Below are 24,458 nucleotides of genomic sequence, written 5' to 3' on the forward strand. Positions count from 1 at the left end.
AGTCTATGATTTTTGCCCAGTGGAGTGGAAAATAATTCTAAAATGTTTGCTGAAAATAAGCTATCATTCTCCTACAGAGTTCTTTGGTCATGGCTCCCTTTGAAGCCCAAACAAATGCACTGTGTTAGGTGAATAACAATTAGATTCCAACAGCATGAATTATGGAATGACGACTACACATGGCAGGAATAACCAGTATAATGTTTGCATTTTATTTCAGTCTTGAGGTAGGATTGCAGTTTGTTGGTAGCTAGAACCAGACTTCTTTGGAGTCCTGCATATTTGCAAGTACCAACCATAAGATTTTACAGGGGGGATGTAACATCATAGCCAGAAGAGCACCCACTTTAGGAAACATTTTGTCACCTAGCACATTTGTCTCAGGTAAACCACAAACAACTTGGTTAAGTTGTAAAGGTTGCTATAGGTGTAATGTCTTTAACTGTTCTACATGTAGACATATGACTGTAACCAAATCTTTCAGTGATTACAACACTAATATTTTCCACATACAAAGGTTTATTAATTGTAACACACGTTTCGTAGTCTACAAAATTGATCATGTTGCATGTAACAAATCATATGTAGGATGTACCATCCGTAAATTAAAGAACCGCATTTCGGAGCATTTGTACGACATTTCCAATGTCAGGAATATTAACCGCAACATATCCTCCGTGGCTAAACACTTTGTTGATCACCATTCACGTGACATTTCATCCTTTCGGGTAATTGGCATTGAAAGGGTTATTAAACCACATCGTGGTGGTGATATGCATAGACTTTTACTCACCCGTGAAGCATATTGGATTTTTGTATTGGGCACTAGGTTTCCTGATGGTCTCAATTGTAAAAAAGAAATCATATTTCATTACTAATATCTGTCATGTTGTAGCATATTTTCATTCATTTCTATTTTTACCATGTATTTTCATTATATCGTGTTTATTTTTCAGTGTAGTTGTTTAATTGTATTAGTTTCGTTTTATTTTAGCATTTGCACTTCAGGACCTTTCATCAGGTGATCCCATGCGAGACATTTCATTGGTATTTGGGTTTATTTATACCGGTGTCAACACCGGATAGCCTAGCTTGGATAAAGACTGCAGCTGCAGTCGAAACGCGTCGCTCTCCTCACGGGGTGTATGGTGTGGTCCTAGGAGCATGTACTTATATTTTAACCATTTGGATTAAAGATTTATACATTTTATCAAGAGGAAGCTGGAATATATTTCTATGTGACTTTTTGTATGTAGTTATGTCTTGTCTTGCTCTTAGTGGACAAAAGGGGCTCCAATATTTTAGTTGATCTTATTAAAAGTTAAATCTTAGTTGTACATCTACCTGGCTTTTTCACACAAGTGTTGCCTTCCATCAGTGTCTTCACTACTGGACATGAATGTGGCACAGTATATTCTTGCCCACAACAGGCGTAGTCTTGGAATTGTATGGTGCAGCGCATGCGTAAAACGTCAGTGCAGAATATACAGGAAAGATATATATCTTGGTACCGTGTTAGCCAGAAGATAGAAACATATTTAGAATTGAGAGTTCTCAATGGTTGATACCTTTTAATGGCTAACTGAAAAGATTGAAACAAATTGTTACTATCTTTTCAGTTAGCCATTAAAAGGTTTCAACCACTGAGGACTCTCATTTCTAAATATTTTTCAGTGTAGACTATAGTGATGAAGAGCATAGCTTGATTATTCAATTAAGTGACATAGTGACCAAAAGGAAAAGTATGAAGAAAAGTTTTCTGTGTAGAGCCTTAGTACCTACTGATCATGGGACTGCCCACTGGGTAACGGACTCCCCTTAAGTTAACAAAGAACAATCTATAATTATTTTTCTTTTTTTGTATATGGAAGAGACAAGATTATGTCACTGATAATTATCTATATCTACTGTCTATGAATATATACAGTATCATCCTAATGGTTTTAGTTGACATACCATACTATTGACAAGTAACAAGCAAGTATTCCTTAAATCTTTATTTAAAATGAGCTTGCATGGCAATGTAACATAATTCATAGTTAGGTGTCTTGTAAGAAGAATTTTATTTAATATTTTCTACAGATGCAGCATTTTTTCTTAATCATAGTAATCTCCATCATACCCTTTTAAGGTACTTCTTTATGTGTAATACCATGGCAGTATATTCACAGTCTTCAAAGTCCCCGTTCACTGAAATCAGTTTCCATTTATTACTAGCACTAGCCTGTGTATTTACAATGACTTCTTTAAATACAGGTACAATTGTTCTGCACACTTTTACTCAGTAGGGGAGTTCAATGACTTTTTATTTGACTTTGCGGCAACAAGAGCTTAAACAACTGCTTCCTTTCAAATAAAGTTCACATTTGTTTCCATTTGCAGACAGAAAATGAAATGTGTTTGTAAGGACCAATTTCTTCTACTTATTATTCTTTGCCAGGATTTGCAGCTGTTTGAGGTTTATAAAGTCCCCCATTGATGTGATGATATTCTCTGAGTATTGAGTGGTCAGTCACAATGGAAAGAAACATAAGAGTTGTGCTCCTGCATTGGCAGAGAACATTAAGATGTGGTTTCTTTGATCTGCAGGCTCTTGGATTTGTAATGTACTCATGTTAAATCAAAATTATAGGCCTTCCTTTCTTTCAAATACTGTCATAAAAGCTTTCTGAAACAAACATGCTCAATCATATCTATGAGCGCTGAAAGACATCATAAGATCATAGTGCAGTCAGCAATTAGCTCTTATCAATAATGTGCTGCAGTTTGTATAATATTTTAGTCCACATATCATGGGCCACCAAGGCTTGCAATCCTAGAAGTAAGTGTCCCAAAAAGGCACTGTAAGAATTGAGAAAACCAATAATGGGGAATGCGAGGACAAAATTAATCAAACTAGTTCCTAGAATTTTGGTCCACTCCTCTTTGCAGATCATCTCTAAATCATTAAGATTTTGAGGCTGTCGCTTGGCAACTCGGAGCTTTAACTCCCTATATAAGTTGCTGTGAGATTAAGGTCTGAAGAAAGGCTAGGCAACTCCATAACCTTAATGTGCTTCTTTTCAAGCCACTCCTTTGTTGCCTTGGTTTATGTTTTGGGCAATTGTCTTGTTGGAAGACCCAGCCAGGACCATTTTTAATGTCCTGGAGGAGGGAAGAATTTTGTCACTCAGGATTTTATGGTACATGGCTCCATCCATTCTCCCATTGATGCAGTGAAGTAGTCCTGTGCCCTTAGCAGAGAAGCACCCTCAAAACATAATGTTTTCCACCTCCATGCTTGACAGTGAGGATGGTGTTCTTTGGGACATAAGCAGCATTTCTCTTCCTCCAAACACGGGGAGTTGAATTAATGCCAAAGACTTCAATTTTTGTCTCATCTGACCAAAGCACCTTCTCCCAATCACTCACAGAATCATCCAGGAGTTCATTTGCAAACTTCAGACAGGCTTGCATATGTGCCTTCTTGAGCAGAGGGACCTTGCGGGCACTGCAGAATTTTAAACCTTTATGGCATAATGTGTTACCAATGGTTTTGTTGGTAACTGTGGTCCCAGCTGCCTTGAGATCATTAACAAGTTCCCCTCCTGTAGTTTTAGTCTGATCTCTCACCTTCCTCATGATCAAAGATACCCCACGAGGTGAGATTTTGCATGGTGCCCCAGATCGATGTTGATTGAGTCATTTTTGCATTTCTCTAATTTTCTTACTATTGCACCAGCAAGTTGTTTCCTTCTCCCCCAGTGTCTTACTTATGGTTTTGTAGCCCATTCCAGCTTTTTGCAGGTCTATGATCTTGTCCCTGACATTCTTATAAAGCTCTTTGGTCTTGCCCATGTTGTAAAGGTTAGAGTCTGACTGATTAATTGAGTCTGAGGACATGTGTCTTTTATAAAGGTGACTATGTAAGACAGCTGTCTTTAATGCAGGTAATGAGTTGATTAGGAGTGTCTAACTAGTCTGTGGGAGCCAGATCTCTTAATGGTTGTAGGAGATCAAATACTTATTTCTCACTGCAAAATGCAAATAAATTTACATAATTTATACAGTGTGATTTTCTGGATTTTATTTTTGATATTCTATCTCTCAATGTTAAAATTAGCCTACTCTTAAAATTATAGACTGTTCAAGTCTTTGTGGGAAAACTTACAAAATCAGCAAGGGATCAAATACTTATTTCTCCCACTGTATATACATAGAGTAAAAATAAGTATGAATCAGTATTCATGAGCATATAAATATATATCTATGTAAGGGTGTCAATACCTAAGAAGCTAATGTAACCAATAGGGTAATAAGAGGTAACAAATATAAATAATTAGTAGTATTAGGCTCACCCACCAAACACCCGAGTTTCATAAATGCTTCATAAGGAGTGACAAAAAATTGACTACATATGTGTCTTCTTGCAGTAAAAAATAGTACCTGACAGGGAAGATATCATGATAATTTCCACTGTGGTGTACCAACTAATGTTTTATGGAGAGACATGTAGACAGAGAGAGGACTGGGGTATACTCGCTTGGCAGCGATAACACATACAGGAAGACTGTATTTCTTTAACACTAGAAGTCCCAGAAATTTCGAGCTCCCCCCTGAAGTCCCGAAAGACGGTAAAATGACCCTTAGTCCAAACTGACAACTCTGATGGCTCCAATTAGCATCCTTTCATTTGTTAAGCCTCAGCTACTGTATCCTCACCCATCCCTTGTAGATTGTGAGCCCTCGTGGGCAGAGTCCTCTCTCCTCCTGTACCAGTTGTGACTTGTATTGTTCAAGATTATTGTACCTGTTTTTATTATGTATACCCCTCCTCACATGTAAAGCGCCATGGAATAAATGGCGCTATAATAATAATAAATAATAATAATAATAAATGTGGCCATTGCCTGAGGAATCTGCAGGGGGCAATTGTGTTGATCCACCTCAACAAAGGTCTTGTAAGAGAGTGTAAACAAAAGAATGTAAGCTGCTCCTGAGTGTGCCTGCCCATCCCAAGACTCCACCTTAGCAAATTTGCATGCAGCCTTTTGTGCTGTGGGGGATAAATGTGTGACTGCTTCACCTATTTTATTCACAAGAAACAAAATGCAGAGAAGGCACACCCTTCATCAGGCATTGGACCGATAAGTTTGCTGCAATCTCTGATGTGTGGAGATCGTTTGTCATCAACTGCATCGCATCCGCTCGACACATCACTATTGATGAACAGCTTTTTCCCTTCAAAGACTCACTGCTGTTTTCTGCAATACATTGCAACAAAACCAGAGAAGTTGGGCATCAAGTTTTGCGTGGCTTGTGACTTGAAATCAAAGTACATCTGTAATGTCCTCCCACATCTTGGCAAGGACTCCAGTCGTCCCAGCGGGGAGAGACTGTCCGAAACTGTGGTGATGAGGCTGATGGAACCATTCATGGACAAAGGCAGAACTGTAACCACGGACAATTTCTTTACATCATTGTCACTTCCACAACGACTGATTAACCGGAAAACCACTACCCTCAGCACAGTCAACAAGACTCGCCGGGAAATTCCTCAATCTACTAGACAGATAGACTGCACTGAATTCACCACTCAGGTGTTTTCAACCACTGGTGCCACACTGACAGTGTATGCACCCAAACGAAAGAAGGCCGTCTACATTCTCAGCAGAATGCACAGCGTGGTTGAGACTGAGGATACCAACAAAAGGAAGCTAAACACGGTCACACAATATAACCACACAAAGTGTGATGTGGGTGTAATGGAGAAAATGGTGCGGGAGTACAGCGTGCGTGCAGGAACACAGAGATAGCCAGTCGCCGTGTTCTACAACATGATTGACATGGCAGCAATGAATGCTCATGTTCTTTATCAGGCATGCACTGGAGTGCAGGAGAGATGGGTGGACTTCCTGGTTGAGCTTGCAAAAGAGTTAGGTGGCTCTCATGTGACTGAAAAGAAGGCACGCAAGGAGAAACTCCTTTGGCAACAACCTTCCACACCCAGCCCTGGCAAAAGGGTGAAGTGTCAGGTCAACCATCGATGCACAAACAATTGTGCAACTGAGAGATGTGTTGACTGCTACAAATACACGTGTGGCAAATGTACCAGAGACATACCCAGGCAGTGCCAGGTATGTTCCGACAGTGCAGACAGACTGCTGAGTGAGTGCTGAAATGCTAGTCACATAAGAAGGACATGCCACTCACACACACACACACACGAAGCCCCCCACTGCAGCCTATTGTAAATATATGTGGAATTGTTTTATTCCTTGTAATTTTTTTATTATTTTTATAACAAAAATAAAAAGCATGGAAACAAATAACAGTTGTTCTTTTGTATATTTTTCACACTGAAATTTCAGTCCTCTTGTGCAATTTTTGCGTGATTTTTTTCGCTAGTGTGCTTGAGGCCGTAGACACAAATGCTTCTGGTCATTACTCACAGCTGTGCCTTGCTCTAAAATTTCTAATTCTCTATTTAAAATATATAAAAAATGATTAATTGTTTCAGTGCTTTTTTGCTCAAATAAAACTAAACTAAATACATTGTGTATAGTCTTTATATTATCAAATACAATAAACTGAATAGAACTAAAGGTACCGTTACACTAAATGACTTAACAACGATCACGACCAGCGATACGACCTGACCGTGATCGTTGGTAAGTCGTTGTGTGGTTGCTGGGGAGCTGTCACACAGACAGCTCTCTCCAGCAACCAACGATCAGGGGAACGACTTCGGCATCATTGAAACTGTCTTCAACAATGCCGAAGTCCCCGGGTAACCAGGGTAAACATCGGGTTACTATGTGCAGGGCCGCACTTAGTAACCCGATATTTACCCTGGTTACTATTGTAAAAGTTAAAAAAAAACCACATACTCACATTCCGATGTCTGTCACGTCCCCCGCCGTCAGCTTCCCGCACTGACTGTGTCAGCGCCGGCCGTAAAGCAGAGCACAGCAGTGACGTCACTGCTGTGCTCTGCTTTACGGCTGGCGCTGACAGTCAGTGCAGGGAAGCTGACGGCGGGGGACGTGACAGACATCGGAATGTGAGTATGTACTGTTTTTTTTTTTAACTTTTACAATGGTAACCAGGGTAAATATTGGGTTACTAAGTGCGGCCCTGCACATTCCTCAAGCTCTTCTGCATCATGACATAGGACAGAAACAGTTTTTAGTTATGCAAGTGATAAGGTACAGTATGAGCTTGAACAGAGAAATGTGTACGCATTTTTTATGCAGACCTGTGATGAAATCTTAGGAGATTCAGCAGCTATGGTGGACTGCAGAAAGTAAAAGGCTAGGCTCTTTGTGATTGTCCATGCCTTCCTTTGCCCCTTCCCTCTTAAGCAAAGATATCATTCACTGTGAAAATAGTTTTGCACTTCATTTGTCCATTCCAACCCTGTTCTCATACCAAATATATGGACTTTTCCTTGGGTTCTTTATGGCTAAGGCTATGCAGAAAGCTTGACACCATTGAAGAACTGTTTAAAGAGTTCTTTCTCTCTGTCAGGAAACTGTCAGGAAACTGCGCAGGCGTGTACTATGGAGGACAGAGAATGAACTTCAATCCAATATTGCAGCCAGCATGCAGCTAGCGGGTAAGGAAAGGGTGAATCAAACACCCGAAAACCCCGCCTCCATGGCTGGAGATTGTTCCCTCCAAATTCAGGTGGCAGAGTCCCTTTAAACTGATAGGACTTGACTTGGAAAGACACACACCTGTCTATATAAGACCTCACAGCTCACAGTGCTTGTCAGACCAAATGAAAATCAAATCATGAGGTCAAATGAACTGGCCAAGTAGCTCAGAGACAGAATTGTGTCAAGGCACAGATCTGGCCAAGGTTACAAATTAATTTCTACAGTTCTCAATGTTCCTAAGATCACAGTGGCCTCAATAATCTTAAAATGGAAGAAGTTTTGGACCACGACAAGTCTTCTTAGATCTCGCCATCCAGCCAAACTAAGCAATCATTGGAGAAGAGGTAAAAAAGAACCCCAAGATCACTGTGGCTGAGCTCCACAGATGCAGTAGCGAGATGGGAGAAAGTTCCACAAAGTCAACTATCAATGCAGCCCTCCACCAGTTGGGCCTTTATGGTAGAGTGGTCTGATGGTATCCTCTCCTCAGCCCACATAGATTTTGTTAAAAAAAATATGAAGGACTCCCAGACTATAAGAAATAAGATTCTCTGGTATGATGAGACAAAGAAAGACTTTTTTGTGATAATTCTAAGTTGTATGTGTGGAGAAAACCAGGCACTACTTATCACCTGCCCAATACAATCCCAAAAGTGAAACATGGTAGTGGCAGCATCATGCTATGGGGTTGTTTTCCAGCTGCAGGGACAGGACAGCTGATTGTCTTTGAAGGAAACATGAATGCGGCCAAGTACATTGATATCCTGGATGAAAACCTCTTCCAGAGTGCTCTGGACCTCAGACTTAGCCGAAGTTTCACCTTCAAACAAGACAATGACTCTAAGCACACAGCTAAAATAACAAAGGAATGGCTTCAGAACAACTCTGTGACCATTCATGACTGGCCCAGTCAGAACCCTCACCTAAACCCAATTGAGCATCTCTGGAGAGACCTGAAAATGGCTGTCCACCAACGTTCACCATCCAAATTGATGGAACTGGGGAGGATCTGCATGGAAGAATGCCAGAGGATACCCAAATCCAGGTATAAAAAACTTGCTGCATCATTCCCAAGAAGACTTATGGCTATACTAGCTCAAAAGGGTGCTTCTACTCAATACTGAGCAAAGGGTCTGAATACTTATGACCATATGATATTTCAGTTTTTCTTTTCTAATAAATTTGCAAAAATTTCCACATTTCTCTTTTTTTCTGTCAAGATGGGGTGCAGAGTGTACATTAATGAGAAAAAATGAACTTTTTTGAATTTACCAAATGGTTGCAATGAAACAAAGAGTGAAAAATTTAAAGGATTCTGAAAATTTTCCGCACCCAGTGTATGCTGCTATACATGGGGCTCAGGATCATAAATCGATTCGGAGAGACTTTTTATCTTTTTTAAAATTTCTGTTATATGAAGATATGTATATGAAAAGCAATTATTTTCTAAAGTTGACTAAAAGCAATATGGAAAAAGGGTTTTTTTGCCATTGGCAAATAATTTATTACTAATATCCTTCACCACCTAAAGAGTCATGTTCTTGCATTGTATATGTATTGCTTTCATTGTTACTCACAAGGTGAAGTTTGCAGTGATGAAACTCTCACTTATAAGACATTACATGGCATTCCTTATGGATATATACCTGTTTTCTGAATACCCATTCCTTTTATGATGGACAAAAGCATTTGGGATAGTGTTTGTGAGTCACTGGATTCCCTATCAATAAATACTTCCTTTAACCAACCCTTTGAAACACTTAAAAGACGGAAATAACTATTTTTATACCTAAAAATGGGAACCAAGTAGCCATAACAGACCAAACGGAAAACAAAAACCCATTCCTATCTACTGTATATTAACAAGACAAGCTTACATTAAAAATAAATGTTATCTAACCTGATTATTTTGGAAATCATAGTCTAAAGAGTATTGGAGTTTCCCAAGCTTTTCTTCCTCCTTAGGCTGTTCTTTGCCTTCACCATCAGTTAATCCAGTCTCGGCATCATCATCGTCATCATCCTTTAGCACCTGTAAGGTAAATTTATGGAATGCGTCAGGTTTTGTTATGATTGTGATATTCTGCATGTAAAGATTTGCAGTAGCTTCACAGTAGAGATTCTGGACTTGGTTTTATTCATACTGCAAATATTTCTGCGTAGCAGGCAGCAAGAAAATTAAGAAAACTTATTTTAGCATCGAAGCAGGCATATTATGCTTACATTTCACCCAAATTTCACTTGATAGCAAATCAGTTTTATTAACGGTTAACAGGAACACACATGCTTATAGCAGTATTATGAAAAATTCATTAAAAAGTTGCATAGGAATGAACTCAAGCCAATACTGCATGCACTATATCAAGGCCCAATGCAAAATTATGGCTGCCCCATTCTTGAGTTTCATAAAAACTTTTCAAGTCAAAAGTGCCATTCACAGTAAAATATTCAGTCGGAATAAAACATGCTATCATTGAAAGGAGGCTAATGAAATAAAGGTTTTTCTACCTTAATTTTTTTTCATTCATTTCAATGTAAAGCCAGGCTGAACCAAATTAATTGTGTATTGTTTATATTTCATTACAAAACTTTAAGAATTGTTTGTTAGTAATTAAGTCGTTGCATTGCAATTTAATTAACTGGGGATTTAGTCTTACATTTGCACTAGTAATTTAGATAGCTTTTGTGTTCTTGCTGCCTTATAATAACATTCAGAAAATGAATGTGTTTATGAGTTCTTAGTCTTCCATAAGTTAACTATTGGTTGATAAAAACAATAGTGCTGATTTTTAAGATAGATGTTTGTTCTTTGCACTGATTTCACATGCACATTTTCTGGTTAAGTTCTCTTTTTTTCCCCCAAAATGTAGCATTTTAGACCCAGTGTTGAAACCCACATTTATTATACATTTATCACATTGATAGAGCCACTGGTATAATTTCATGTTTCACATTGGATAATATGATATATTGCTGTTTAGCCAATAGGCTTTAGAATTACAGTTTGGAACTGTGAGGAGTTAAAATGTACATATGTGTGACCAAGTCTTTGTTTCAGCATTTTTTTTAGTTAAGGGGTTGTCCGGTCCAAATCGATAAGATTGCAGTCACTCTGTGTGACTGCAGACTTATGAATTCTACCAGTGCACGCACTATGTGCTCTTGGAATTTGCCAGTTTCTGAGCCAGGATTGAAGGCTATGCATGAGTTATACATACCCATGGCCAGGGCCCTTCTAGTAGGCGTGGCCTCACTCCATACACTTGTATTGAGCGAGGCCACCCCTCGACTAGTAACGCAACCATCAAGTCAGTGTGGTGGACAAGAGGGCACGGCCTCGCCCCATATAAGTGTATGGAGTGCAAGGCTGATCCCACTGGTCAGAAGCATGTATAACTCATACATACCCTCCAATTGCAGCTCACATACCAGCAAATCCCCATAGTGCTGGGGGATTCATGAGTCTGCAGTCACACAGAGTCACTGCAGACTTATCGATTTGGACCGAGCAACCCCTTTAATGCACTATGTCTGACAAATGGTCTACTAAATATAAATATGTCCATTTGTTTTAAACACACTGTATTCATTCCACACCATGGATTGTCTGATTTGTGAAGTATATTTCAATATATTTTCCCAGTAATACGCAAAATGGTTTGGCTGCAAAATCCAACATACCTGCCAAGAAGCCATCAGCCTATGAAACTACAACAACAAAAACTTAGTTATAAATGTTAACTAAGGAATATATCTGGCAGAGCATTATATTACTAATGCCAGTATGTTAAATGCTTTTTTATCACTGTAGTTAAATCTTTGGGCAAAATAGCAGCTTGTCAGCGCATAGCTGTCAATCATTTTTAAGCGATTTGGCCGCAGCTATTTTGTGTTTTTCAGATGGAGCTTTAGATGTCATTTCAAAGACCTACAGTATTAAAATGATTTGACAGGGTTTTACATTTTATCATTAAGTGTGTTTTATATGCTATTTGCCAAAACATACTCTGAAAAAAATATATATATATTTTTGCCATTTATAGGACTAAAACCAAGTACCATAAATGGAGCAGAACGACAAAGCCAGACATAAAATATGAACAATCGTGGAGCTGTGTTTGGGCTGCTGGAATGCATCAATTAAGATTAAAGAGGATATAAGGTGCATTCGCAGTCCAGGGTGCACCATGCAGAGATGACACCTGCTGTTTGGTAATGACGGACAGTATATGGCGGTATAACATGAACACACGTGGGCTAACTTCACCCGATATGTAGGAGGCGAACCCTGTTGCGTCACAGGGCTGCAATACCGCAGAGTGAATGCTAGTGCTTTGGTCACAGGACTCTGCCCCAAGGACACGGAGTTAGAGTCCCTCTAGACCCACTAGCGTTCGGCACCACAACTGTGGTGCCAGGGAAAAACTAACTTAAAGATTTACCGTACTATGTGCGTACAGCGCCGCTCTGGCAGACGCCACTAAAAATCCTAAGCTTGGGCCAGGAAAACGCACTATTTGCGCACGGTGCCGCTCTGACGGATGTTGCTATAGATGCAGTATTGTAGTGCCTTGTGCTAGATGGCACAATCTGGTGCTAGTTAGCTCCAATCACCCACACTCCGTCAACAACGCTACAGAAGGGGATCATTTAGGAGCTTTCATCAGATTGCATACACACATCCACACATACACGGGAACATATTAACTTTATTACCACCCCTGCAGCTGCCGGCTTTCAATCATAGAGGTGATGCCCAGAGCAGATTCAGTCAGTGCTTACGTCACTGTGGCGGTAAGCACACACCATGACTTGAACAGTTAATTCTGCACTGTTACGCTGCAATGCCGGCTGTCAATCAAAGTGCTGGCCTGTTCACAGTAGAGTAAGCGGTGATTGAAGCTGCTCGGTGCACAGTCCCATTACTGAATGCTGGCGGAGTGGCTACAGTCACATTCACTATACTTTTAGTGGAGGCTAAAATCATGCTGGAACTTTGATTGACAACCAGTTCTGCAGCATATCAGCAAAGATCAGGTTGTCATTCAAGTCTTCTTGTGCTTGGGCTGCTGCTTACAGTGATGTGAGCCATGGTTGAAGCTGCTGTGGGCATCACCTCTATGACTGAAAGCCATCACTTACCGGTAGGAATTACGTTAATTTTTTTCCCACCAGCCGCACTTTCAGTAAGACTGCCCGGGAGCTTTATAAATCTATTTATCTAAAGATTAAGTCTATATCTGCAGGTGAATAGCTTATTAGAGTTGATAGGTTTCCTTTAACAAAATTCAGTGCTACCTATGTCCATCGCCCTGTCTGGTTATGCAGCATTTCCTTACTTACTTGAATGGAGCTGCCTTTAAGTAAGAGCAGTATTATTTCTGCATATAAAAAATACACATTTTTCTAATCTCACATCTTTAAGAAACACTTAATGGTTATCCTTCTGTACCCAAAATGGAGCCCTAGTTAGGTGAAGGATTTGCCACTAAGGTCTTTGATTAGCCTCGTGAAGAACAGATCTAATCCTGAGCAGTTCAAAACTCATTTAATGGAGCAAATTTCAGGACTCATATTTCACTTTGTTGAAATTATATTATTAGGAAATGGAACATGAAGCATGCAATTAATCTGTAATTTTTGTTTAATAAATGTTGATTATTTGCAGCAATTACACAATTTTAGCCTTCTAATACAATTGTGCTTGTATTTGTGGGGATAACTCTATTTACGTTTGAATGAAATCAATTTAGTTCAGCCTCTTGATGTATTAAGCAGTGTTAAGCAGTGGATTAATCTCAATTGAGAAGCCCCAGCTGTCAAGACAACTAATCATAAAATGTTTCCACTATCTATGGTTTATCCAAATAGGAAAAAAAAACCTACCGCAAGTGACAATCCAGAACAGTCATGAGATACAACACAGAGAAGGGAGGACACAGAAGGAAGAAATCAAATTAATAAGACAGCGACACATAACATAACCATTAGTAAGAACTTTGGAAAAATGACCATTAGATTTGCATTTCATTTACAGTTGATCTTGCCTTCTGAACAAACTGAAATGTAGGTCAATTCTGGTGTTTAGAAAACATTTTAGACTCTGTAAAATCATTTATACTTATGCTTGCATTCTAGATGTGAAATGTAACACCATAAAACTGCATTCATATCTACCATACATGTCTATGCCCTACACTAGTATTGGACTTTAGTATTTCTACTACCTCTTTCTCCTACAAACCTATCTCCTCAACATTGTTTTTTGGCAGTTGAGCATACTTAGCTCAACCTAAAGTCTATTGTAGGTACTGTATGTTCATATTGGTGCATGTTATAAATGCACAGAGTTACAAAGGGAATTGGCAAGTACAACCAACATGGTATTGTTACATACCTGTCCCAGATATCCCAAGCTCTGCTTCCTTCACCTTGAGGAGCAAGGATGTGAACCACTCAGGAATCTTGGGAGCAGCAGGACAGATTAAGTGGAAGACAGCAGTGGTAGATGCAGGTTAAAAAGGTTATCCGATCTAAATTGATAAGTCTGCAGTTACTCTGTGTGACTGCAGACTTATGAATCTCCTTAGCACATGCACTGGGAGCTACGGGGATTCGCCATTTTCTGAGCTGGGAATAGCGGTGATGTATGTGTTATGCATAATCCCGTGCAAAGGCCTTCTAGTGGGAGCGACCTTGCTCCATGTACATGTTTTAAGACGTGGTCGCCCAGTAGCGGCGGCTGTCTAGTTGGTGGGTCTCACTTATTACAAGTGTATGGAGCAAAGCTGAGCCCACTAGACGAGTTCTGGCCAGGAGTATGTATAACATCTACATACTGGAGCAGATGATTAGGGAAATCTGAGGTGGCTCAAACGGGTTGGGGCCCAGGAAAGGTTAAAACTAGGAGTGTTATTATTTTACCCCTTCTCAACTCTCAAAACAATAAAGCAAAAAAGGTGGCCAGCTGGTTTCCATTTTGCTTGATCAGCGTGAATGGAATCTATAAAATTTCAGATTCACTAAAAAATGAAATTCTCAGGAAATCTTTAACAGATTTGATTAATTAGATAATGAATCGCTCATCTCTAAATATAGCATAATGTAAAAATATCCCATAATTTCTTTTGATGGGACAACTTCTTTATTTTATCTATACCCACTTCTACATAGACTGTAAACTAGCCTGAGCTTTATAGTTTGTGTAGCTCCATAATATATCTTACCCAATAAAGCAATCCCATTCAGCCATTCACATATAAAGAAAAATGCAGCTGATTGTTACTCAAATTCATGAGTGCCATAATAACATTGGTACTACTATAACAGATATGAATGCCGGGAACATATCCTTGATAATAACCATAGCCTGCAATTCAGTAAATATAAATGACTTTAAAGAAAACCATTTACAAAGCCCTATGAGAAATATTATTTGGCCTAGTTTTCACAATATAATTGTAAAACTATTATGAAATGACCATTGACCACTCACATGACAGCTCAATTCCCCCTTACACTTTGGTATCAGCAATGAAATGTTCCTATAAATGGGATGATTTACTAATCATTCTGTCACAGAGAAGAGAGTTCATAATGTGCTAATACATCTACTTCAATCCCTTATAAATATTTCAGATGCCTTCCAAGCATATTCCCTCTTGAAATAAATAGGTCATTTTTCCACATAGTAACAGAGATAGTACATTATACAAAACTGAATAACATAATACATAGAAAACATGAAAGGAGAAAAATTAAGAAAACAAAATGAAAATGTAAAAAATAAAGGAATAAAACAATTACAATGCACATTGTTAGTAACCCAATGGGGGTCATTTATGCTGAAAAAAGTGAAGTGAAACAGGAACCTGTATCTTTGGTTTTTGTTCTTGATCATTAATGATAATTTGTCACATGAGAGTAGCTTCATAGCTATCCCAGACTTGAGAATATTTTATATCCATCTTTGTACAGAACAAACCACAACCAAGACCTTTCTACAGTTCAAGTATGATCATTGCTCTTTATGAATCATTTGGCAAATTGTCCGGAGACATTTTTGCCAGGATACTTATCAGTCAGAATCCTGCAAGTAATGAGGGCAAACACTTTACTGGTAAATCTAGCTACTGCTCTGTAATGGCTAGCTAAAATATTGAGATTCATTTTATTTACATATTGACCTATCCATATTATTTGTGACATTGATTTTATCAGAGGGGGGTGGGTGCAGCTACATTGGTTGTTCCATTTGAACTTATTACTTGCTATTTATATATGCAATTATATTCTATTAACAATGAAGTCATAGCTTTACTATCTGATAATTTAATTCTAAAGTGAAAATTATCACATCTGCACTTCATGCTATCAGAATATAGCTCCTTTACAATGTAACTGAAAAATGGCAACCTCCTCGCCCTATCCTCTGACATATTAATAAATGGAAAACTGATCGTCTTGGATATCAATCTTTTAAAGGACAACATATATAGTTTAAGTTGTTACATTTGTCTTATGACACTGAAATGAGCAATTGATGTCCCATATTGGGCAAAATGATGGCTCAGTGGTTAGAACTGTTACTTTACAGTGGTGGAGACCTGGGTTCAAATCCCACCAACATCTGAAAGGAGTTCATGTTCTTCCCATGTTTGGGTGAGTTTTATCTGGGTACTTCGGTTTCTACCCATACTTTAAAAACATACTGATTGGGAATTTAGATTGAGAGCCCCAATGGGGACAGTGTTAATAATAATAATAAGCTCTGCAGAATATGATGGTGCTTCATAAGTAAGAGTGAATAGATACAATGGTATCCATATACAATAGGTAAAAACTCCTACTTTGGTGGAACTGTCAATTATCCAGTGTGTACAGGGTGGGCCATTTATATGGATACAACTAAATAAAATGGGAATGGTTGGTGATATTAACTTCCTGTTTGTGGCACATTAGTATATGGGAGGGGGAAAACTTTTCAAGATGGGTGGTGACCATGGTGGCCATTTTGAAGTTGGACATTTTGGATCTAACTTTATTTTTTCCAATGGGAAGAGGGTCATGGGACACATCAAGCTTATTGAGAATTTCACAATAAAAACAATGGTATGCTTGGTTTTAATGTAACTTTATTGTTTCATGAGTTATTTACAAGTTTATGACCACTTATAAAATGTGTTCAAAGTGCTGCCCATTGTGTTGGACTGTCAATGCAACCCTCTTCTCCCACTTCTGACACATTAATAGCAACACCGCAGAAGAAATGCTAGCACAGGCTTCCAGTATCTGTTGTTTCAGATGCTGCACATCTTGTGTCGTAAGAAAATTGTCTATGCAGTTTTTCTTGTGAAATTCTCAATAAGTTTGATGTGTCACATGACCCTCTTCCCATTGAAAAAAAAGTTGGATCCAAAATGGCCAACTTCAAAATGTCCGCCATGGTCACCACCGATCTTGAAAAGTTTCCCCCCTCCCATATACTAATGTGCCACAAACAAGAAGTTGATATCACCAACCATTCCCGTTTTATTTAGGTGTATCCATATAAATGGTCCACCCTGCATATGGATGTCCAGACCATCACCTATCAACTGTCATCAGGAAAAGAAGGATTAAGCATGTTTAATTCCAACACGTCTGATCACTTTGTTCCTGTGGGAATTAATTAAAAGACTTCTATATAATTCATTTCCTGAAGCAATTTGAGTTTTTTGGGGGTTTTTTATACTCCAGGCAATAGCAGCTATTTGATGTTGAAATTATGCCATTAAGTCATACGTGAAACCCATTGTCAATATAAAAATATATATATATAAGTCGATTATAAAAACAAGCGCAAAGAAAAACAGTGTTGTTACCAAATTAATGAATCAATCTTCCAATTAAATTCCAACTTTGGTTTTGCAAGTGCAAGTTTATTACCATATCGTGATGTTTACTATTAGCAACAACATTGTTTTTTTAATTAAACTTTATGTACATTTATTTGCGGAACATTGTAGGAATGAATCTTTTTGATGAAGGAATAAAGAGAAATAAATAATTAGGATTCTGCTGAAATAAAGGAAATTGGTTATTCTTCTGTGATTGCTGTAGCTGTAATTTTATAGGAAGAAAAACATCCATAGAATGCTGTTATTTCTTTGTAAAGCTTGATTAAAAATTATGACTATTTTAGCATTGCGTTAAAATGTCATTAACAGATTTATTCTAATAGCTAAAATACAGAAACATTAAAGACATGAAAAAACATATTTTAATTGGCATAATCATAAACATGAAAAACATATGTTAATTAAAAATCTACTAAGCAAAAGCACAAGTGATTTCTCCTCCTTAGTCAATTTATTTGTACATGTAATTCTAAGGCTCGTTTTCGGTATGGTACTTTTTCTTCTCTGAGTCCTGTTTATGATCAATAAATAGAATATTCACAAAGGGTATACAATATATATTAGGAAATTACCTTATTAGAAATTCCATTATATATATATATATATATATATATATATATATATATACACACACACACAAAGAATAGAGCAGAGTTTCAGCTGGGATTTTCAATTCCCTGCATTTCTTCTCCATCAGTACAGAATCTAAATCTTTCTTTGAACCTGGATTCTTTCAATGATAAGGGGATGTTGCAATATACTGGACACACTGTTCACACTGAGTCTATGTTTGGATGTGCCGGTCAGGTTTTTGAAATGTACTCTTTTGCCTTCTGATCGTGCACTCCGCCTCCTAGCTTCAGGTGTTTTAATTAATGATTTGGTGACTCTAGGTTCAGCACCTGTTCACACTGAGTCTATGTTTGGATGTGCAGGTCAGGTTTTTGAAAGAGAGAGAGAATTTTAGTCTAGTAAGAGGTTTTCACATGTACCCATTCAGATGGAGACGTTTATTCTCAGCGAGGTAAGGCAAGCGTAGGACCTGGTATAAGAGAGATGCCGTAACGGGGCTACCAGGTACACATAAAATTGGCCATTTTTATGCGCTAAAAGCTCTCATTTTTCATATTTCTAGTGCAGTAATGCAGTTCAAATTTCGTTTTTCAAGTTTGTATGTTTCAGCGCTGCAGTGTGCTGCCTTATTTACTTAACTATATACGAGTTGGTGACTCTAGGTTCAGCACCTGTTCACACTGAGGCTATGTTTGGATGTGCCGGTCAGGTTTTTGAAATGCATTCTTTAGCCTTCTGAACGTGCACTCCGCCTCCTAGCTTCAGGTGTTTTAATTACAGCAGGTCCAATACCCCTCCACAGAGAGAGAGAATTTTAGTCTAGTAAGAGGTTTTCACATGTACCCATTCAGATGGAGACATTTATTCTCAGCGAGGTAAGGCAAGTTTAGGACCTGGTATAAGAGAGATGCCGTATCGGGGCTACCAGGTACACATAAAATTGGCCATTTTTATGCGCTAAAAGCTCTCATTTTTCATATTTCTAGTGCAGTAATGCAGTTCAAATTTCGTTTTTCAAGTTTGTATGTTTTAGCGCTGCAGTGTGCTGCCTTATTTACTTAACTTAATAATTTCAGTTGTGTCACACTTTTTTGTTAAGTATATAATTCCACATGTGTTAATTTATAGTTTTGATGCCTTCAGTGTGAATGCACAATTTTCATAGTCATGTAAATGCTACTATATAATTGTCTAAGGGTCACTTCTGTCTGTCTGTCTTTCTGTCTGTCTGTCACGGATATTCATTGGTCTCGGCTTCTGTCTGTCATGGAAATCCAAGTCGCTGATTGGTCGCGGCAAAACAGCCATGACCAATCAGTGACGGGCACAGTCCGGAAGAAAATGGCTCCTTCCTCCCCGCAGTCAGTGCCTGGCACCCGCATATTCCCCTCCGGTCAGCACTCACACAGGGTTAATGGCAGCATTGACCACGATGTAACGCACTCGGTTAACTCTGCTATTAACCCTGTGTGACCAACTTTTTACTATTCATGCTGCCTATGCAGCATGAATAGTAAAAAGATCTAATGTTAAAAATAATTAAAAAAAATAAAAAATAGTTACATACTCACCCTCCGGTGGTCCCCCGGATCAGGAACCGGCCTTTCCCGCTCCTCGCGACGCCCCAGTGACCGCTCCATGCATTGCGGTCTCGCGAGATGATGACGTGCGGTCTCGCGAGACCGCAATGCATTCTTCAGACTGGAGCGCGCGAGAAGCGTCAATAACTGCTTTGATCCGGGGGCCAACAGAGGGTGAGTATATAAGTATTTTTTATTTTAATTCTTTTTTTCTCAGGGACATGGTGCCCACATTGCTATAGACTGCGTGGGCAGCGCAATATACTACGCGGGCTGTGCAATATGCAAAGTGGGCTGCACAATGTACTACGTGGGCTGGGCAATATACTACATGGGCTGCACAATATACTACGTGGGCTGTGCAATATACTACGTGGATGGGCAATATACTACGTGGGCTGCGCATTATACAATGTGGGCTGCGCAATATACTACGTGGGCTGCGCAATATACTACGTGGGCTGCACAATATACAACGTGGGCTGCGCAATATACTAGGTGGGCTGAGAAATATACTACGTGGGCTGGGCAATATACTACATGGGCTGTGCAATGTACTACGTGGGCTGGGCAATGTACTATGTGGGCTGCGCAATGTACTATGTGGGCTGCGCAATGTACTACGTGGGCTGTGGAATGTACTACGTGGGCTGCACAATGTGCTGCGTGGGCTGCGCAATGTACTTAGTGGGCTGCGCAATATACTACGTGGGCTGCGTAATATACTACGTGGGCTGCACAATATACTAGGTGGGCTGCGCAATATACTACGTGGGCTGCGCAATATACTACGTGGGCTGCACAATATACTATGTGGGCTGTGCAATATACTATGTGGGCTGTGCAATATACTACGTGGGCTGGGCAATGTACTACGTGGGCTGGGCAATGTACTACGTGGTCTGCACAATGTACTATGTGGGCTGCGCAATGTACTACATGGGCTGCGCAATGTACTACGTGGGCTGCGCAATGTACTGCGTGGGCTGCGCAATGTACTGCGTGGGCTGCGCAAAGTACTGCGTGGGCTGTGCAATGTACTGCATGGGCTGTGCAATATACTACGTGGGCTGTGCTGTACACTACGCATACATATTCTAGAATACCCGATGTGTTAGAATCGGGCTACCATCTAGTATATATATATATATATATATAGTACATACTGTAGATATATATTACAATAGCAGCTTTATATGTATATATGTACATTTTACTGCTTGCCATCTCATATGTTGCATGTCTGGTTTATTACACTTCAGTGTAGCCAACGTCTATTCCACTGCAATGATTTTCATAACGAGCAGTCTTGATATTGATCAACAGAATTCAATACAACTAAATGCACCTACATTTTAGATCTACAAATTGTGATATTTCACATGTTCTACAGCTTTTAACAATACACAATTTAATTTGTGCTACATACTCTTTATATTTAATGTTATATGTTCGCCCAACTTTAAAAATATGACAGATGCGCTCAATAAAATATATTTTACTACACTTAATAAATTACTCCTTGTGAAGCAGTGTTTACAAAATCACATCCATTGGAAATCAATATGTAATTTGCTTTGCCTCATTTAAACTTACAATACATTTATTGTCTAACATGGGCGCCATATTTCATTATCATTCCACTGCATGTCTAAAAATATGACAATGGTCGCCGATTTGGATTTGAAGTTCAAATATAATAATGTCCATATATGTAATGGAAGGAAGATTCTATATTTAAAGTTATGCTTTTTAGTTCATTGTTAAAAATGTAATACACATCACATGCTTTTATGCTTTAATTACAAAGAAAATTCAAAAGTACTTTATTATTTGGTTATTTATGACAGTTTATACGCATCTTTTAATAAAAATGCAGTTAATATTACCTTTTGATATGTCATAAATGCATGTGAGAAGTCTGTGTTCTTGGATCCCTATCAATTTCTACATCATAAGGTCTTTATAGAGTATTTGAATGCCTCTGGCATTACTCACAGAATTCTGTTACTGGAAATCTGGTCCAATATTCTAAGCAAATTCAATCCGGTAATCCAGTAATAGAAGTCTGCAATCAGCTCCTAAAAAATTTAAGCATTCTATTCAGCACTTTCATTCTGAAAATTAATAGCAGCTTTGAGGAAAGTGTGGAAAGTGTCAACCTAGCTTTAGCTGTGACCTGTTATTAGCTTTTTAGATATTTTTATTAAAAGTGTTTAATATAAAACTGCAGTAAATATATACATATAAAACCTGAATGCAATGTTTGACATTTGCAACAACAGCATGAACAAGGACTTGGTTACCTGGTCTTTCATGTTCTTGCCTAAATCTTTTACATCTTTCATATTCATAGCATTCTTGCCACCCTTTTCTTTCCCCTTCTTCTTATTCTTCTTTTTGAACAAGCATTTCTTGCATACGCAGAAACAACAAGTGAGTATCAACAAGACAGCAACTATGGCTATTGCGATTAAGGCCCAAGGTGGCACTGAAAAATAAGAGAAGAACGTAATCATGAGAAAAGCCTTTAATTCTGGTTTATAGACAAATGTCATTTATTCGGCTACTATACCGAAGTTGGAGTTTTCACTCAACAGTTTTCACTAAAATTTGCAAACCTATTGCTTCACCTAGGAAAACAACCATTGGTGGACAATCAAACTTACCGGCAATAAATATACTGTTTCTTAACCCCTTCATCCTTCAGCCTGTTTTCACCTTCCTGACCAGGCCAATTATTTTCAATTTGTCTAGTGTAGCTTTAAGCGGTAATAACTTTGGAACACTTCAACATATCCCATTAATTCTGAGACTATTTTTTCATATCTTTTCGTACTTCATATTAGGAGTACGTTTAGGTTGATAAAATTTGTGTTTATTCAGGAAATTATTGAAAATTTGTCAAAAAATGTACGTTTTTATGCCCTAAACTAGATAATTTTATCACACAAAATAGTTAATAAATAATATTTACCACATGTCTACTTCACACGAACATCATTTTTGAAACATAATCTTTTGTTAGGAAGTTAGAAGGGTTAAAATTTTATCAGCAATTTCTCACTTTTCAACAAAATTGACAAAACCAATTTTTTTAAGGACTACATCCCTTTTGAAGTGATTTTAAAGGGAACCTGTTACCCTGAAAATCGCGGGTGAGGTAAGCCCACCGGCATCAGGGGCTTATCTGCAGCATTCTGTAATGCTGTAGATAAGCCCCTGATGTTACCTGAAAGAGGAGAAAAATACGTTATATTATACTCACCAAGGGGCGGTCCTGCTGCTGGTCAGGTCAGATGGGTGTCTCCAGTCCGCTGCGGCGCCTCCCATCTTCATTACAAGACGTCCTCTTCTGATCTTCAGCCACGGCTTCGGCGCAGGCGTACTTTGCTCTGCCCTCTTGAGGGCAGACAAAGTACTGCAGTGCGCAGGCGCCGGGCCTCTGACCTTTCCGGCGCCTGCGCACTGCAGTACTATCCTCTGCCCTCAAGAGGGCAGAGCAAAGTACGCCTGCGCCGGAGCCGTGGCTGAAGATCAGAAGAGGACGTCTTGTAATGAAGATGGGAGGCGCTGCAGCGGACCAGAGACGCCCATCTGACCTGACCAGCAGCGGGACCGCCCGTAGGTGAGTATAATATAACGTCTTTTTCTCCTCTTTCAGGTAACATCGGGGGCTTATCTACAGCATTACAGAATGCTGTAGATAAGCCTCTGATAACGGTGGGCTTACCTCACCCACGATTTTTGGGGTGACAGGTTCCCTTTAAGGACCTATGTCTTAGGGGTCGAGTTCCCACCTCTGCACAGGGGGAATCTCGGGCCATCTCCGCTGCAGTCTCCCGTTCTTCTCCTGCCGCAGTGGAGCCTGCTCAGCGGAGACGTCAGTCCCAGCGTCTTGCTCAGTCTGACTTTGTACAAAGAGTTAGTGCTGCTTTTCCTGCTTCTGCCATTGAAGCCAGTGCTGGGCAGCGGCGAGCAGACGCTTCTAGGACTAAGTCCTGCTTTTCTCGTTCTGAGCATGCCCAGAGTAAGATCTCTCAGTGGAGATCGAGGGTCACATGTTCAGATACTACAGCTAAATCCATTGGTCCTTCAGGAAGGTCCTGTAGGTGCTCAGGCTCTGTGGCAGCCTCTCATTGGTCCTTCTCGGAAGGTCATGTACTTGCTGCAACTATTTAAAGCTTGCATGGCCGCACGGCCATACGCTAGTATCTTTCTAAGTTATGTGCTTTGCGCCAGTGTGGTCATGTAAGATTGTGTTCAGGGACCCGGCTGAAATAAGCCCCTAGAATGCTGGCACCTCCAGCGAGGAGTTTTGTGTGCATGAATGACCACTGACTGCTCTCAGTTGGGTAGTTAGCCTGTGCCTCTGTGAAATCTAACAGGGCACAGGGCTTTGCTTTCACAGCTACTCTGTGAAATAACAGAGCTAGTTCATACCGCCATATAGTGCCACCGTTTGCTGGCAGCAGGTTCTCCTGCACGGTGGACCCCGGGCTGCGAACGCATCTATAACAATAAAACATTTATATTTACTCAGTGCGTTCCGCTAACCCTAACAGAATACTAGCGCCAGGGTCTGGCTAGTAAATGCAGACATTCAGCAATCCTTGTGGTATATCAAGCAGCTGGAGGGTAGGTTGGCGGCTCTCGAGAGCACAACCTCTGCTGTGGATGTTACCGCAGTTGCTGTACAGGCTGATAGCGTGGCTGCAGCAACCTTTTCCACTGCCACCCCTGTTCCGACATTATCTCGCCTCCCG

General features: G+C 39.5%; 1 protein-coding gene across 15 annotated transcripts in view; it reads right to left on the reverse strand.

The window, feature by feature from the left end:
• Window positions 1-24,458, reverse strand: part of LOC138675902 (synaptotagmin-1) — a 1,081,934-nt gene that overhangs the window by 294,629 nt on the left and 762,847 nt on the right. For 9 of the 15 annotated variants that reach the window (XM_069764520.1, XM_069764525.1, XM_069764521.1 and 6 more), the window contains 2 exons: window positions 21,999-22,183; window positions 9,541-9,672 (listed from right to left, as the gene is read on the reverse strand). In XM_069764520.1, the coding sequence (XP_069620621.1) occupies window positions 9,541-9,672; window positions 21,999-22,183 (317 nt within the window). The remainder of the gene's footprint in view (window positions 1-9,540; window positions 9,673-21,998; window positions 22,184-24,458) is intronic. The other 6 variants (XM_069764529.1, XM_069764532.1, XM_069764535.1 and 3 more) reach the window with 1 other exon arrangement.

The sequence above is a fragment of the Ranitomeya imitator genome, chromosome 4, assembly GCF_032444005.1.
Source record: "Ranitomeya imitator isolate aRanImi1 chromosome 4, aRanImi1.pri, whole genome shotgun sequence".
Taxonomy (NCBI): Eukaryota; Metazoa; Chordata; class Amphibia; order Anura; family Dendrobatidae; genus Ranitomeya; species Ranitomeya imitator.